At 37.8% G+C, this 18,046-nt stretch overlaps 1 protein-coding gene across 1 annotated transcript in view; it reads right to left on the bottom strand.

Moving 5' to 3' along the window:
* LOC103155379 (exostosin-1b) overlaps window positions 1-18,046 on the bottom strand; it is a 148,652-nt gene that overhangs the window by 25,823 nt on the left and 104,783 nt on the right. Inside the window, exons 2-4 of the mRNA XM_007577046.2 lie at window positions 6,976-7,069; window positions 4,087-4,194; window positions 1,611-1,730 (exon numbers count right to left, since the gene is read on the bottom strand). Of these exons, the coding sequence (XP_007577108.1) occupies window positions 1,611-1,730; window positions 4,087-4,194; window positions 6,976-7,069 (322 nt within the window). The remainder of the gene's footprint in view (window positions 1-1,610; window positions 1,731-4,086; window positions 4,195-6,975; window positions 7,070-18,046) is intronic.

Raw genomic sequence — 18,046 nt, 5'->3', positions numbered from 1 at the left:
ATTGTCAGTCAAACAGATTCATTTGAAGCTTTTAAGTTAAATTAGACGGATGAAAAGATAACGTAAAAGTAAAATGGACTAATGTTTGCTTAAAATGCTAAAAATATTGCAATCCAAACATAAAACATAAAACTATGGTTTGTATATTTACAACAACATGAATTTACTGTGCTAAAAAAAACAAATTTTGCCGGACGATAAATTGTCCCAGAAGTTATTGCGATAAACGATAATATTGTTTTCAAGTGCTGATGGCATAACAAAGCAAGAACACGTTCTCAAACATTACTAAACTTTAAATTCTAATGAACATTTAAAACTGGAACTGGAAGACATTTTAAATATCCAAAATAAATAAACAAAAACAGCAAATAAATTAGTTATGAAGCCTCTGTAAACAAAACTGTCCTTAATAGAAACGCCAAAGCACCAGATGGATAGATTTCATTTAGGTTCTTCAACAATGTCCAGATGAGCTCAGCAGGCTTGGAACATTTTGTTCTGCAAAACGTTACAACATAAAACTTTATCATTGAGTTTCTTTTTAAAACTGAGAATTATCCTGTATTTTCTGACATTACTGGGGAGGCATTTCTATTAACCGCAGAGAAAAAAAAAGAGTAAGAATCTTTCTGAAACCTTCCTGAAAACTAACAATCGCTGCTGGGATCCTCTGATGATTATAAGAAACTGGTAATCTAAAAATTACGAGGAAGTATCAGGGCCGTTGTAGATACAAATAAATTCTGCCAAATCAATCCTGAGAAAAAGTCGGTCAAAAAAAGTTTGAAAAGTCAAAAATTTGCTAGCAAACTTTTTAGATTCAGAAACCTTCTAGAAAACACAAGGAACATTTTAAGCTTGAAAAGTTGAGAATAGGTTAAATAAATGAATAAATAAATAATACCCCCACAAAAAAAAAAACAAAACAAACAAAAAAAAAAAAACCTGGGAAATTCCTGAGTTTCAAAAAAAATAAAATAAAAAAAAATGACTTTTGGAAATTTATCTCAAAATGTCAGTTATTTTCTCCCAAATTTTCGACTTTTGAACCTTGCAAGTTTTCTTGTTTTTTTTCTAGACATTTTCTGAGATTATTCTCAAAATGTCTGAGTTTTTAGCGTACATTTACTCCTTTTTTCCCCATCTAAAACGACCCTAATACATCACCGTAGAGAACCTCCATCCTCCAATTCTACCTCCTTGATAGAGTTATAAAACATTATTCTGAGCACTATAAGATTTTAAGGTCACTGGATTAAATCCGTCAAGTTAACAAGAAAGCTCTGAGATTTCCTTGAAAATCTTTTTTTAAATGTATATCTTGAATGAATATACAAAAGGAGTAAAAATTAAATGAAGACCAGATCATTTTCCTAAGAGGTTTTTCATCAAAGTGTTCAGTATTTCCATTCTCCTGTGTTTAAACCTCAGCCTGGCCTTCTGTTTGTACTCCAGCTTTATATTGGAGTCTGCAGTGACTCCAAAGCCCTCTGAGAGAACGACTGATGAGAAAGGAAGCAGCAGAGAACAGGAGGACACAGAAGGCCAAAGGAGCAGGTGGCTCTGTGTGCGCAGCATATGCTTGGATGCGTGCCTCGACTCCTCACCTCCAGCGTGGTCAGCACTATCTTCTCCACAGAGGAGAAGTACGCCTCCCAGAGGAACTGAGTCTGCTGTCGGAGCGACAGGATCTTGTCCTGGTGGATGGAGCGCACCGTGGTCGGGATCTGTGAAAACAAGCAAAGCTCAGCCATGCCACAAACACAGGCAGGACATTCAACAGATGAAAAACAAACTACAGGGCACTGAATAACTAGGAAATATACTTTACTATACAGTAGGGTTCGCTTCAGCTGCTGCAGTTCGATTTCTCACCTCATTGTGTCAAAAGAACCAAACTAATTGAAAAACCTGTTCCCCTCCTCACCTGTGGAGGCGCTGCACGGAAAACTATTGAAGGAAACAACATGAAAACCTCTGAGTAAGACACTGAGCGCAACTTCCTTCTCTACAAAGTGTAAACAAGTAAATTTCAAATTTATTTTGTTTTACATAAAACAAAATAAAATCACGTGCAGGTAATGTTGTATCATACTAATGTAACGACACATGTGACCCCCTATGTATCTTGTAACTTGTAAAATGGACCCGTGTTGCACCGCTTAGTGAAAACAAGGCATTTGTGTCAGGAAGATTAAGCCTGTATTTAAGGTTTTCCTATCGTTTCCCCTCTTTTTGTGACTTTAAAAACCTGTAAATGTAACAAAAGTTGAAGAAAGTTTAACTTCAGATGTGGCAAAGGAATATTTAAGCTATGTTTAAGTAATGTATTTTCATGAATCTGCTATTTCTACCTTTGAGCAACACTTGACATGTTGATGCTTGAAGCAGCAGGTCAAGTCCTGTCACTCAGGATTCAGCTCAGGTCAAGAGTCAAGCCTTCATTTCTGTAACTCTAGGAAGGCTTTGGCATTTTGGGAGATACTTTAATTTGCTTTTTAGCTGAGAGCGAGATGGCAGGATCAAGCCTGCTGAGCACCAACTCTCATTTCACATCCAGGTCTCAGCAAGAAAACTAATAGGGTATTTACCAAAATGTCAGACTTCACCTTTAGCTGGGAAATATCCAAGCAGGATCTTCAAAAGATCCTTGGAGAGTTTTTATTTTGGTTTATGAATAAAATTGACAATAAATCAATCATAATATATATTGTGATTGATATGTTATCAATGTAAATAGATAGGATGTCTTGGAGAATATTCACACTGCAAAAATACAAAATTTTACCAAGTATTTTTGGTTTGTTTAATAATATATGATTAAACTTAAAATAAGACAAAACTAACTTAAAGGTAACTTTTAGCAAGATACATAGGCTTGTTTTAAGTAAATAATTCCTTAATACTGATGTTAAATTTCTTCTTGTCCCACTGGCAGATAAATTAACTTAGAACATGGGAAAAATGTCTTGCTACAAGTGAAAATCTGCCAGTGGAACAAGTACATTTTCGTCGAGATTAAATAAATTATTTACTTAAAACAAGCTCCTATATCTTGCTAAAAAGTTACTTGTAAGTGAGTTTGTCTTATTTCAACTTTACTGAGATATTTGCACTAGAAACTGGACCAAAATTACTTGATAAGATTTTGTGTTTTTGCATTGCAATAAGTAGAATATTTACTGACCTATAATCCTGAACCGCACAGTAATCTGGGGGATGTAGGCAGAAGTGCCTCCTAAACAAGGTTGGTGGAATCAACTGACTCGCTCACTCTTTGGTTACCTAGCAACTCACTTTGGTTACCTAGCAACTCACTTTGGTTACCTAGCAACAACCTTTTGAGCAACTGGCACAGTAGTGGTTTAAGGTTTAAGTAAAACAATAGCGGCATGGAGTGAAAGCTGTGCCAGTTTGACAGTATTTTAGATATCTAAAACAAAAAACTCATCAATAATGATCAATAGTTAAGTATCATTTAAAAAAAGAAAACATGGGAATGTATTTTATTTAAGAATGAGACAACAAAAGTTAATTTTAAAGGCTTCTGATCTTCTTAAAGAAGCCTGTTATGCTGTTTTTACTGTTTCTATCATTAAGTAGTAGCACAGAGTCATTAGTCATATGTACTTTAATATGACAATAGAAACATAGTTCTATGCACTGCAGCCATTATATCTTAATTCATAGCAAACATTAGAAGAATAATCCAGGATGGCTTAAACACATTCGGTGCTGCACACACCGCGTTCCTCATGCCAAACAATATTATCACGTACTTCATTCAAATTAAGATTTAATGGGCATATAATTACTTTTCTCCCCATGAAGCCCAGGCAATTCCAACCAAATTCATTGGCTTGGCCTGTTTATTTGCCCTCTCATAACAATCCGAGGCGCTGCGAGATGTTTTGAGGGACTTTGTATGCCACTGGAGTTCTGCTTTATTGATGGCCCCCTCATCCTAAAGCGAAACAAACCCGGATCGGACTGACAGCCCGGGTTTGGGTTCGACTGCTGATTCGTTGGGAGGTGACGGACAGAGGAGGCGATTTTGTGCGAGAGCTGCACGTGAGCCGTTACCTGCAGGAGGAGTCTCTCGTCGCCGATGACTGCAGCGGTGTTCCAGTCGATGATTTCCGAAAAAGGAAGCTCCCATCCGTTACTCAGCATCACTGGCACACATGCAGCCTGAGACACACGAAGAGGGAAGCCATGTTTTTTTAATCTGTGATGCATCAATGTGGTTTTCTGCAAAGTAAGCTTGCCCATCTTTATGAAATTCCTAAATATGAAATATGGGGGGAGAAATGTACGGGTGACTATGACACCCGTAATGACCTTAGGTTAGGATACGTTCAAAGCTATACAAAACATGTTCAGTACATTTTTTTACACAAAATTATTCCTAGGTAATGAAATTTTAGTTTGCTGAATCCTGGTTTTTGAGCTCGTTTTAGGGCGTCTTGTCACTTTAAATCCAAAAAAGCTGCTGTTGGCCACGGCCCCCAACTCAACGTTTACACTCAGATAAGAAAATGGCTGCAGACATTCATCGCAAAACATCTGTCTTTTCCAGCAGGAACCTGTAAACACCAGCTGACCAAAAGTGCTGCAAATCAGTTTTGGTTGCTAGGTGATGAGTTCCGCTGGGGTTGCTAGGTAACAGGCTGGGCTTAACTGGGGTTAGTAGGTCAGGGGCAGCCTGCTGATTTGAGACATAACTAACTACTTTTGGAAACAACAGAAACCCAAATGGAAATGCAAAAATGCACAAAGTGGGAATTTTGCATAATAAGTCCCTTTAATTTTCAGGATGGATCCATTTAAGTGCTGAACTGTTTAAGCCGGTAGTGCTGGGCATTCTCAAACAACTCATCTTCAAGGTTCCTACAGTTCAAACATTTTTAAGATTATTTTAATAAAACAAAATTGAAATGAATGAAGGATGAATAATAAAGACAAACAGAGTAATGGATAAATGCACAGAGTTTCCCGTAGTGTAGCCTGGCGGGCCGCCAGGCTTAACTTGTGCCACAATCAGGCTAAGCATTACTTATTTAAGTTTTTTTTTTTGTTTGCATTTTTTAAGACTTTATGGTTGGTCTTCAGATATTAATCTTCCAATAATAAATAATTATCAAGATATATTTTCAAATTTCCAGTCAACTTTAAACAATTTTTATCTCAAAAACCAGCGCAAGCACCCCAACCGCCAGGCTTGGGAAGTTATTTGGGGGAAACCTTGAACATATGGATGAATAAACGGATGGATGACAGACAGAAAACTAGATGGATGGAAAAAGAGATGGACAGACGAATGGGTAAATGGAGAGAGAAAGAAAGAGAGAGATGGATGGCAGATAGATAAACTGACAGATGGATGATAAATGGATGGATGAATGGATAAATGGACAGACGTGTGTAAACGGCCAGTAAACAGATGTATGAATAAGCAGATGCATAAACTTTTAGACGAGACAAAAATAAACTCTGAAAATACGAATATTTTAAAAATTTTTTATCATTATCCAGGCCTGAAGAAAAAGTTACAGATTCTGGGATCATAGAAACACAATATAGAACAAGAGCTCTGACCAACACCTGATAAATAAAGATAAGGTGTGTGTACAATCCAGATCAGGAGCAATATATAGGCCCAGAGAGCACACATGTATCTATTGATATGCTGTGGTTTATTATTCTGCAGCAAAAACAGAAGAAATAAAGTTGAGGAAAAACATCAAATTATACAACATTTGATCCCACAGCAGCAACACACACAAATTCTGAGATGTTTAAAAAGAATATCTTAATTACTTGGTTGGTGTGTGTTTATTTAATTTATAAAAGATCTCTAAATCATTCACAAGCCGCAAAGTAATAAATAAATAAAAAATAAAATCAATGAGGCGGAGCGCGCTCCGAGCGTTTAAATTCTTTGAACCTAATATCAAGTGTTCAGCCTTGGTGTATGGCTATTTTCTTCTTCTTCTTCAGTTTGAAATGGTAACATCAGGAGTGGGAGAGTTTATTACTCAGAGGCGGTGAGCTGCAGGACTGATGAGGAGAAAAGGGAATACAAAAAATAAAAAGATCAAAAGCCAAAAGGAAAGTGGATACACAGACTTAAAAACAGATGAAAAGCGGGGAGATAGTGAGGCTGAATGTGACCTTTGGCAGAGGGATAGAAGGATGGGCGGAGAGCTGCAGGGAACAGGTGGTGTGTGTGTGTGTGTGTGTGTTGGTAGTTTGATGTAATGACAGCCCTGTCACTCCCGGGTCATAAAGGTGTCGTCTGAAGCAGCGCCGGCCCCTGGGCTCCACAGATGCGGCAGCAGCAGCACGTGAACCAAAAAGACGACGCTGACCTCAAAGCGGAGCGGCGTCCGCAGGCAAAGCTCAAAAGCCTCCACACTCTGCACCCTTCATCTCCAACACGGCTGTGCAAAACTGATGGATCATTGAGTCAGACAAATGGAGGAAGGAGAGAAAAGGGCATATTTCACTCTTGAGTGAAGTGCAGTGTGTGTGTGTGTGTGTGTGTGTGGCTGCTGATAGTGAGATAAGCACACTTCTGAGGGCGCACTCTGTGGACAGAAGTGTTTGGAAAGGAGAGGTAAAGGACAGTGCAGTGGAGAAATGGATGAATGGGGGGATAAGTGAGGCTGGAGGAAGAAAAAAAATCTGTCTCCACTAAGAAATAAGAGCAGTAACGAGTTGCAACTGATCCAGAAAGCCTGAAAATCCTGCAGCGTGCTGCAGTGAAAGGTGTGAGGCTCCTCAGGTCAGCGTACAGACTGAACTGTCCTGGTAAAAGCTGCAGAATGCAACTTGTTTCTTAAAAAATATGTTTTTCACACGTTTAAAACGTCACCATGTCCTGACAGTATAAAACATTTAACTGATCTGTGTCAGAGCGGTAGTTATGATTCTTTCTAGTAGTGGAAGGTGCTTCTCTCTGTTTCTTACCTGCAGCGCCTCGAGGAACCGAAAGGAGCCCAGACGTCTGCCGCGGGGCACCAAGCAGAAGGTGGAGTTGTGGAGCATCTCCTTGTAGTCATATCTGCAAAATAGACACAAACTATCTGAGTTCACCAACGCAGCAGGTTTTACTTTACTCACTTCAAATAGGTTTTTAAAAACAGAGAAACACACAGGGATAATAAGCTCACCACTCCTTTTCTGTTTGAAAAGAAGGAAGAAGAAGTGAATTTAATGAAATGGATCGTTATCAGAAATATGTAACTGAAAACATGTTGTGGTATTCATTTGACTTACTGCAGTAAAGAACCAACAAATAAATAATAAATGATTACAAACTGACTCTCATAACAGGAGAAGCCATTTAATTTATTTTTATTATTTTATTTCACTTATTCCTGTATTTATTTGAGTAAATATTTATTCTCTTTGATTATTATTTATTTTTGGAGGCGTTTTGGTGAAGAAGATGTCTATGGCTCGTCATTATATATGTAAACATCTTTGTTCTGTGTACAAAAATATCAATAAAAATATCAATCAGATAACAGCACATCAAATTTACTGACCCATAATTATAATTTATAATAGTAATAATCAATCTATCCATCCATTTCTTTGTATTGGTGCCTATCTCCAGCAAACGTTTCAACAAACTTGTAAAATGAAACATGATAATAATGATAGTAAAATAACAATAATAATCTACTAATAATGGTAATTGTAACACTGAAGAATTAAAAATTAAAGGGATATTAGGTCCAGATTAAAAATGTAAACCTGCTGAAACACTGATTTCATTTAAATCAAGGCTAAAATCTGTTTAGAGTCTGAACCATAGTAAATGGAACATTGACCAACATATTTGATGTAATGTTTGTTACCGGTTTCTCCACTGGTGACTGTATGATCTATGACTTCTTATTCTTCTGATTTTATGACGTAAAGCACTTTAAACTGCCTTGTTGCTGAATGTGGTATAGAAATAAACTTGGTTGTTTGATTAATGGCACATTTGTACTTAGACTTTAAAAGGCAGTTAAAAAAAGGAAAAAATCATCTTTTGTTGTTTGTTTTAATCCCATTTTCACTTAACATCCCGTTTCTACTTTTTGCTTTCTTCAGCCACTTTGCCAGCTAATTTTCCTCCTACTCAACATCTTTTCACTTCCTCCAGCCCTCTGTCCCTCCTGCAGCTCCCTGATCCCTCCATTTCTCCAGCGAGGTGTGTCTTATTGCTCTGCAAACAGGGTGATCAACCCTGCCAGGGGTAATGAGCTGAGAGTGACACCTGCTTCCGCCACACAGCTGGCTCCGTCTCCGTGTGATAAACCGAGACAGAAGTGGAGAAACCGAGTGTATCTGTGCATCAGTCTGCGAGTTCATGCTGCTTTTCCATGTTTTGACAGGTATTTGTGGAAACCATTATATTAGATGGATGGTTTAGTGGAAATCCCAGTTTTGTTCTTTTTATCTGTGTCAGAGTCTTCCTGTTTTTTCTGAACTCTTGTCAAATTATCTGTGTTTTAGATAACAGCATCACACTGTACTGCAGATGTGACCAGAGACTGACACTGATACAACTGACTCAGCGTTTTCTGACCACAGATAGTCCCATTGTGAAGACTTATTCACTCATAGGGCCCCGCTTATCTCCTGCGCTGACGTTAAAGTCACACTGTTTTCGGTAAAAACAGTTTTTTTCTGTGCGTTTACGGAAATGATCTTCACTCATTTGGGGAACCTCTTCAGAAATTTGCCCAAAAATGACATCAGTACAAATAAACCTAGGAACTGCAAGGTTTATTTGTACTGCTGTGGGTAAGACTCCAGAAAATACCCCAAAAGCTTAAAAGTTAACGAGTGAAAGTAAATTAACAAAGCACACAACATAAAACGGAAAAAAAAAGATACATTTTCACCTTAAAAATGTGTTTGAAAGTATGCAGCAGGATCTGACCATTTACTGCACCAAAATACATGCAAAAATAATAAAAAAGGTATTAGCTGATAAAAGCTTCCAAATTAGCCATTTTGGCACAATTGGGACCATGTGTGCCATTTGAAATTCATCGTGTTTTTTTTCTTTCCACTTATATCTCACTATAGATCGTTATTCCATCAAATAAGTGTTTTTAGGACAAAATAAGTGCCAGTTTGCTACAAGTCCATTGGTCAAGATTGGGTGACTGATATGTTCATCAAACCAAAGATCAGAAATCAAGAAGCCAACATCATCAACCAATCATATTAAGGGAAATGCATTTGCAAGTTTGCCACTTGGCCACGCCCCATGCTCAAAAACTCAACATGTTGATAACTTTTAATCCACCTTCCCCCAACTGCACACTGACCAAAGATGAAGTTGATAAACACTTCGTGGGGATTTTGTGCTAAAGTTTAAGGTCTGTAAACCTGAGAAATGGCAAAAATATCCGTCTCTCTGTACGTTTTCCCTTGCTTTGATGGGGGTCTACCAACATAGCAAGTTTCAAATCTCTACAATGTGTGGTTTGGACACTCAGTTTAGGAGGATCTGTGTTTGGCCACGCCTACTTTTGGTTCCATTGAAATCACAATATTTCGTACAGAGGACAATTCCAGGTGAAGTTTGATGGGTTTTTGAATATTTTAAGACTTCCAAAAAACTCAAATAAGAATATTGGCATTACAATAGAAATTAGCAGTGCTTTCGTCATAACCATAAATTACATAAAATAATCTAATTTATGCACTATTTTAATAAAAAAAAAACTTAAAATGGGTTCTTGAGTTTGCGTTCAAGTCTTTTGCTATACACTTAGATCTGTCATAACAATTTTTACCGGATGATAAATTGTCCCAGAAGTTATTGTGGTAAACAATAGTATTGTTGCTTTTAGACCATTTTGAAGTAACATAATGGTAATGCAAGAACACATTCTCAAAGTTCAGTAAACTTTAAGTTCTACTTAACATCTAACACAGGAAGACATTTTAAATATCCAAACACGAATAAACAAAACAACAAATAAAATTAATTATAAAGTCTCTGGACAAAATTGTCCTTTTAAAACCAAAGCACCAGACTGAAAACTTTTATCATCCAGCTTTTGGTAGAAAGAGAAATTATCAGAAGCTCATTTTAATTCATCATGCGATGAATTGATTTATTGCGACAGGCCTGTACACACACTGTCCTTTTTTTGAGTGCTATGGGTTATAAAATGAAAATGAGCCTACAGGTTCTCCAGGTTTGAGGTTAAAAGACTTCAGAGGCAGAAAATCATTTCTAAAGTAACTATAATCCATACAAGGTGAAGGTTACAGGACACCGATATATATCCTGCACCATTGATGATGCTGTGGCTGTGCAGGGGTGTGACAGTGCTTGCTAATGCTTCCTCCTTCCTCGCGTTGCATACGGATTAAATCGAGCGGCCGACTTCCTGTTTTTTCCTCCCAAACACAAACCCGGTAGCCGCCGAACGTCTCCTCTCAAGCCCCGCTCCACTAATGTGTGGGAACACGAAGGCCGGCGATAAAAATCCCACCCTCACTCACACCTACGTGTCGCAGAGCATCCTCACAGTTATCGCACAGACTTGCAAAAACGAGCGCGGCGAGGACAGGCGACAGCTGCACGCCCTCACACTGACGTGCCGTCACCTGTCGACGGAGACGAAGAAGCCATCTTAGCTCATATTTCCAACGCCATCTGTCCGCCCGGACGCCGCGTGAGTAAGTTAACAGCCCACAAGACACACCGGCATCTGAAGGCAATGAATATAAATGTGGAGTTTAATGAGCAACAGTCATGTAACAAGTCTAAGCAGGCAGTTCCACCTCATGTTTAATATAATACAGATTGCTTTGCATTTGTCTCCATTTTTTCCAGGTGTTTCCAGGCTGAAAAGTTGCTTTATGTCCATTTAAAGCCTCTCGAGAAAACCTGCCCACATCATTCACCTAACAGATCGTTTTCTTTTCACTGAAGAGTCTTATAGAAGCATCTTTCTTTGCTTCCCGTTGTTGCCGTGTTGTATTATTTTCTACAGTAAAGAAGCTCTTCAGTTTTATTTGAGCATAAAAACCATCAAAACAACACAATGTGCTTCTGTGTGAACTTTGCTTTTTTTCATTAACCTGCATCTGTGTGTGTGAGTGCGTGTGTGTGTGTGCGTGTGCGCAACAACCACCTGAATCAGTATTAGCAGCCCACATCTGAGGGACTGGAAACACAAATGTATAATAATAAGCAAGGTCAGGCAAGCGGCGAACACAACACAGGCAGAGTGAAACCAGAAACAAATGGGATGACCTCTGCTTCTGCAGCCTTTTCATGAGTGTTGAGAAACTGAATCGGGTCTTTAGTCCCTAATGAGAGCATGCTAAAACACTGCCATGGTAACCCGTCATTAAGAGCTTTCACTTGCACATAATTACTCAGAGACGAGCATCGTCCTGTCAGGAAGTGAAGGTACTGAAGAGGGAACTGATGGGAATTACATTTATTTTAAGAAGCACGTGACTGTGGTAATGTAGGAGTGATGGGTATTTCTATTTATGTTGCTGTTATGATGAGGATCAGAACGGGAAATAGATCAGATTGAGGTGACCTTTAATGTGGCATGTTTTAAATTAAAGGGGACCTATTATGCAAAATTCACATTTTACACAATTTCTGTACTTCCATTTGTGTCTCAATTGATTCTAAGAACAGTCCAAGCATTAAACCCCCACAAAAATATTCAGCCGATTTTTGTTAACAAATAAATGTTTTCTGGTGTCTGGAAAATTAAAAAAGATTTTAGAGTGTAACAAATCAGCAGCTATTGTGCTGTTACATAGCAACCAAAGCAGAACTCAAGCACATTTGGTTTTAACTCCGTATTCGCAGTACAATGGCTACTGGAAAAGGCAAGTGTTTTGTTGTTGATTTACCATAAAGGAACCATTCACTATATTCTGGTTGGTTGTGCAGGAGGCTCTACTTCTGCTTTTCAAAGATGTACGGTTGTGTAATTGTGCATCTGTTTGCAGCCATTTTCACGTGCGAGTGTAAGTGTTGAGTTGGTGGACGTGGCCAGTAGTAGCTTATTTTGATTTGGCAGACTAAAATCTCATTGTCAATTAAGAATTTTGTGCAAAAAATGTAATGAACATCACCATAGACTTATCCTAAGCTGTTCAAGGAAGCATAATAGGTCACCTTTAAGAGTCAGAAAAACAATTAAATAACTCACGAGTGGTGAATTTGGTGGATAAAAATAACGGCTTGTTACAACCAAAGTATGCAGAACAACATCTACGATTGCACTGAACCTCAGAGCAGAGTGGGTACAGCAGCAGATGACAACACGAGATGAAACTCCTGTGAGAACAAGAATAATCTGAGGCCAAAAGTTGAAAGCGGCTCATCAAAAGTTGACAATAACAGATGGGACGTTACTTGGTTTAATGAGTCTCGATTTCAGCTGCAACATTCAGATAGCAGAGTCAAAATTTGGTGTAAACAAAACGAAAGCACTGATCCGTCCTGTCATATCAACAGTTCAGGGTTGCAGTGGTGTTCTTTAATAGTGCAAAACATGGAGTGAAAGTGTTTTATTAATGCTTTTCTTCACAGAAAAGCACAAAGTTTTTAAGTAAAAACTTGTGATTTCCTCGAGAATTTCGCAATTGCAGTGTTTTCATTAAATAAGAAATGCAATTACAATCACACGTGAATAAGTTTGTACTCCCAGTAAGTCACTGATGAACGGGTTCTGCCATCATCCTCCTACCACTTCCTGTCGTCTTCTTCTTCATTTCCGTCAGTAGTAACATCCAGTTGTTGATCAAATGACTTGTGTGATGTGAAAATATACTAATTCTGGTACAGCTGAAAAACCACCTAAGTCCATTGCAAAAATTTTGTGAAAAACATGATTTTTTTCCCTAAATTGTAATTTCTATGAAGCAAATGTATTTTCATAATTTCACTTTGTGCAGTTTTAAGGTCAATGGAATCACAGCTAATGTCTCCTTTTCACATAAAAACAAAAAAAAAAACTTGACAGTTCAGAAGTTGGAGGCCATTTTTCAAGAGAAGGTCTAGCAGCTGGTATGTTTAAGAATTCAACATAGTTTTAAGCATGAAATGTACTGAAATAGATGTACAGAAGGACAAAATGAGAGTTTAGTTTAGTTAAGGTGCAACAGGGTTTCCTTTTGTTTCACTGCTCCCACCAAACAGACAACCAGACAGTCCATCAGCTAAATGTGGTTCTCTTAGAGTGATGAAAACTCACAACCCCACCCAGTCTGATTGTCTTCAGAGGAGCAGAGAGAAAAAAGATCCAATTTGCTGCTTTTTGTGACTCGTCTTACATCATCCTCCAGGACGTCTTTCATGCACTCCTCCTCACTCTCTCTCTAATTTCTGTCTTCCAAATGTGAGTTTCTGTGTGCGTCGGTTAAATAATGGGTGTCTGGAACAAAATCAGGGCTATAAAACTGTAGAGGCTGGTGAGCAGAACCATGTGGGATCTCAGGTTGATAAAAAATGATTGGTAAATAAACTATTAAATTGTCAAACTTTGGTTTAAATTTCTGGTTTACCTGTGACTCTCACAAACTGCAATGACAAAACACAAGATCAACTACAACATGTGTCAAACTCCAGGCCCGGGGGCCAAATGTGGCCCGCCATAGCTTTTTATGTGGCCCTCTAGACTCAAAATTACATCAATAAGTCCCTCCAGTTTTTCACCAATACGGAGATTAATAAAAAGTCACATTTAAAATCATGCATTAGCACAAATGTTGTAAAAATTCCTTACAAATATTTGTAAATTAGCACCACAAAATCTGTGATTTTGATTGCAGAAAATCAATTACAAAATCCTGGATGGACTGATCAGTGTGAAAAGATGTTCAATATTATTTAATTTGAATGTTAAAACAGATATTTATTGATAATTTAACAATTCAATGGGTTTTATCAATACATTCTGGCCACCCGGCTCTTTAAAACCATTTAGAGTTTTGATATGATCCAAAATGAAAATGAGTTTGACATCCCTGAACTAAGACATGATAATTACTATGGTGGTCACACATGAAGTCATGTAATTTAAAACAAAAATAAGAGAAATAAATGTTTAACAACAGAATTTAGCTGGGGGAAAAAAGTCCTCAAGCCCCCAATAAGGACAAGTGTGTAAGCTGGAGCATATTGTTGTGCATGTTCCCATGAGAATGCGGCAGATGTGCTGGATAAATGCAGTCCTGCCTAACAGAGATAGTGTTTGGTGAAGGGGAATGTGAGTGTGTGTTATTCAGGGATCCATCCAGCCGTTTCCCTGTATAAACATTTAAGGCAGATAATGGGTTCTCACATGGGTAGAGTGACAAACATGAGCTGCAGAAGCATCTGCAGTGTTACTTTGCATTTATGTCCGTTCACTCACTACATCTCTACTTATTTACCCCACAGCTGTGCATTTATAAGTGTGTGTGTGTGTGTGTGTGTTGGCATCTGTGTGAGCACATCCAGATATGTGTATGTCAATTTCGTTCAATTTTCCTTCATTGCCATACAACTTCTGCTATACACGGACAAACTAATTCATTAGCCTAGTTTGCGTTCATTTGCCAGCTTACGCTAGCTCCAATTAGCATTCTAGCATGTAATGTTACAAATGTCTGGCTAAATAAACAAGCTTCTGTAAAGCACTGAATAAACTGAGATCCACTGACTAAATTTAGGAGGTGTTTATAAAGGAATGGGGCAGCATAACTAAAGAAAAATTTCAACAGTTACAAGCTAGCTGCTCTGTTGATGCTAAACACTGTAATAGGCTAGCTTCAATTAAAGGGTTAAAGGTTAAGAAACGTATAATAATGTTTAGAGACTGTTTCACATCACAAAATGCTCATGCATTTACAATTTACCCGAGTATAAAATGTGCAACAGTTACAAGCTAGCTGCTTAGTTGATGCTAAATGCTATCAATCTTTCTAATAGGCCTTAGGTCAAGGTACAGGTGGATGTCATTATTAAAGGGTAAGAAACTTATAATAAAGTGTTTGGGGACTTTGTGGTATCAAAAACTGCATATGTAATTTGTACCACTTAAATAGAAAAAGCATTTAATAATAAATCGCTAGCGAGCTTATGCTAATATTCAGGAATGTAAAGCGACAACGATCTGGCTAGTCAGTAAAAAAGGCTTAGAGTCAGTCACTACTTTGACTGACTCTGTAGTCAAAGTAGTGACAAAATTTATGTTAGAAAAGATTAATTAAGTAATTATTTAAAGTAAGTTTAAATAATTTAAAGCAGTTCCAAGATTGCGCTATATAATAAGAAGTAATAAAAAGAAAAGTCAAGTCATTTAAGTTATTAAATATAAGCTATTGATAGGTAATTATTAATCATTAACAGGGAATTTTATCATCATGAAAACTGATTTATGATGATCAAGAAACTAATCGATGGCATATGAAAAACTAAAATAATGTTTGGGATTTTTAATTTTTAAATATTTACCAATCTGGCTTCATGTCTTAATGTATGAGCTCGTAATTCTTGTCTGCTGAATTTCTGAAGCTGCTGCTCCTTCCAAGATGAGTTAGCACACAGCATGGATATGTCATCCCATAACTAATTGTCTATTGATTGATATCCAAACTACACAGAGCAGGCAGGCTACGTCTTAATTTCATAACTTTGGCAACAGTGTAAGAAACATTCCAACAACCTCCAGAAACCTTTGGTTAAGCCCAAGCTAGGTGTCATGAATTAAACGATACAGGCTCAGACGTGAAGAAAGACCATTAAATCTAAAGAAAAGGCCACTGAAAAGGGTAAAGCCAAGCCATCGTGTACAGACAAGCGAGGCCTGTTGAGGAATCCATCAAATGATTGACACACACATTTTATTGCAGCCAATGATGACATAAGCCAGTTTCAGAGTCTTGCAATAGTTAGAATATCAATTTAACCTTTTGCCACATTTCAGCTGCAGCCATTCATGGAATTTACTGGGGTTTTATGTGACAGATCAACACAAAGGAGGGTATAATTCTGAAGAGGAAGCTAAAGGTTGCATGGTTTTATATTTTGTTTTTTGGTATATTTGTATGTGGACCCCTTAGGTCACTGCTTTGCTAGCTAGCTTTTATATGCAACCACATTTGCAAGACTTTTGGGGTGCGTCTTCATCAGCTTCACACAATGAGAGCCTAAAACTTTTGCCATGATACTGCCACCACCATGTTTCACCATGTGGATGCTCTGTCCAGGAACTAAGATTCTGCAATAAAGTTATTACAAAATCACAACAACAAAAACTTCATCTGTACCTCTATGGATATAGTCTTTGTTTTGGTTCAATATTTCCTTTTAAGGCTTAAAGACTATATAGAAGCTTGATAACTTTTCTATAGTGGCTTAGAGAGGTCAACAAAAGTCCCAACACAACATAAGTTATGATAAACTTACTAACTGTTTAGCATATAATGTTTCGGTTTAGCATATGTTCTGTTGTAGATTTAGTTGTTTTGTTCCAGTTTTTTGCTGTAGCATTGCAGTTTTTCACGACTGCTTTGCAACTTTTAATTTGTTGCGTTGTAACTTTTTGACGTTGCACTGCGGCTTTGAGTTTGTTGACCCTTCTGAGCCACCATACTTTTCCAACCTTCTAGGATATAAGTCTTGCACAACGTTGAATGGCTAGTCAAATAAATCTCAAACATTTTTACATCCGTTCTTTGTCTGGTGCTCATCAAAATGTACAAATAGATTTGGCAGATATAGGATATCTGTTTAAGGGTGAGCTCTCTGGGCATTTGGTCAAAACTCAGGCATTAAAAAAGATGTAGGGAATGTTTTGATGCTTTGTGAAATAAACAAAGGTGCTCTAGAGCAGTAGTTTTTTAATTTATAATTTCAAAGAAATCATATTTACCTTGAAAATAAGAATTCATGCAAACAATCATGCTGTAATGTAATTTGTCTGTAGAATCAGAAGTGCTGCAGGTGGTAATTTAGGACAAGGATGTGGATATAAATCCTAAACATTATTATTTAAACATATCACATAAAAGTTATTCTGATAGATGACGTTAAATATAAAGTATCTTGACGTGAGGATAGATCAAACTGGAACAAGACCTCAATATGAAAGGTCTTTCTGCCTGTCAGCAGTGTTTTCCTCTGATGGATCGGTTATTGCTTTTTTCTCCTCTCTGCAGTTCTCAGTCAGTGTCACTCTAACTGAATTCAGTCAAATCACAACACCAGAATCATTTTCACAAATCCTAAACTACCTGCAGACATTCAGAAAGTGTCTGAATTGTTACGGTCCATCAATATGCAGGCGCTGCACATCCCCCTCCACTGCTTATGTATATTAAGAATATCTCTGCTGCCAATACACGATGAGCCGGACTCGTCAGACTTTCCCTGGAAAGCCCCTGTTGCCGAGCGCTGCAGCATGAATTACAAAGCAAACAGGTTTGAGGGATTTCTAAGATGTTCTGATGGTTTTGTTTCTCTGTCTTGGATCTGTGTAACGACAGAAATGAGGGCTGGACGGTGAGCGAATCCAGGACCGTAAAGAATAAAACATCTACACATCGCCTTACAGAGGCGTGAGAAAGTATCTCCCCCTTATAGAGGGATTATTTGTTTGTAAACAGCACAACTTGACTGCAGAAAGAGCCGGGCCGGCCTTTAAATTCTCACCAGTTGCTATGGTTACCCGCCTTTATCGTGCTGTTTTAACATTAGCTAGCATGTTGTCAGCGTACTACAACTGTTTATCACAGCATAATAAAATAAGTTAGTGAATGAGATGCGTCTTAGTGATGCACTAAATGCAGGCGAGTCGATAAATGGCAGAAAAGTCGGACTATCCAGCAATATTAAAACAATTTGTTCACGGAAAGATCATTAGCTCTCAATGAGATATGTCGAGTCTCTCTAAATAAGACTAAAATATAGTGAGCGATAAGGGCACTCACAATTAGAGGGAAAACAAAGATGTAGCTGCATCCATCAATGCAGGTGATAAGGTGAACCATCGGAAAT

This window comes from Poecilia formosa, unplaced genomic scaffold (assembly GCF_000485575.1).
Source record: "Poecilia formosa unplaced genomic scaffold, Poecilia_formosa-5.1.2 Scaffold426, whole genome shotgun sequence".
Classification (NCBI taxonomy): domain Eukaryota; kingdom Metazoa; phylum Chordata; class Actinopteri; order Cyprinodontiformes; family Poeciliidae; genus Poecilia; species Poecilia formosa.
This window is presented reverse-complemented; position numbering and strand designations above follow the sequence as displayed.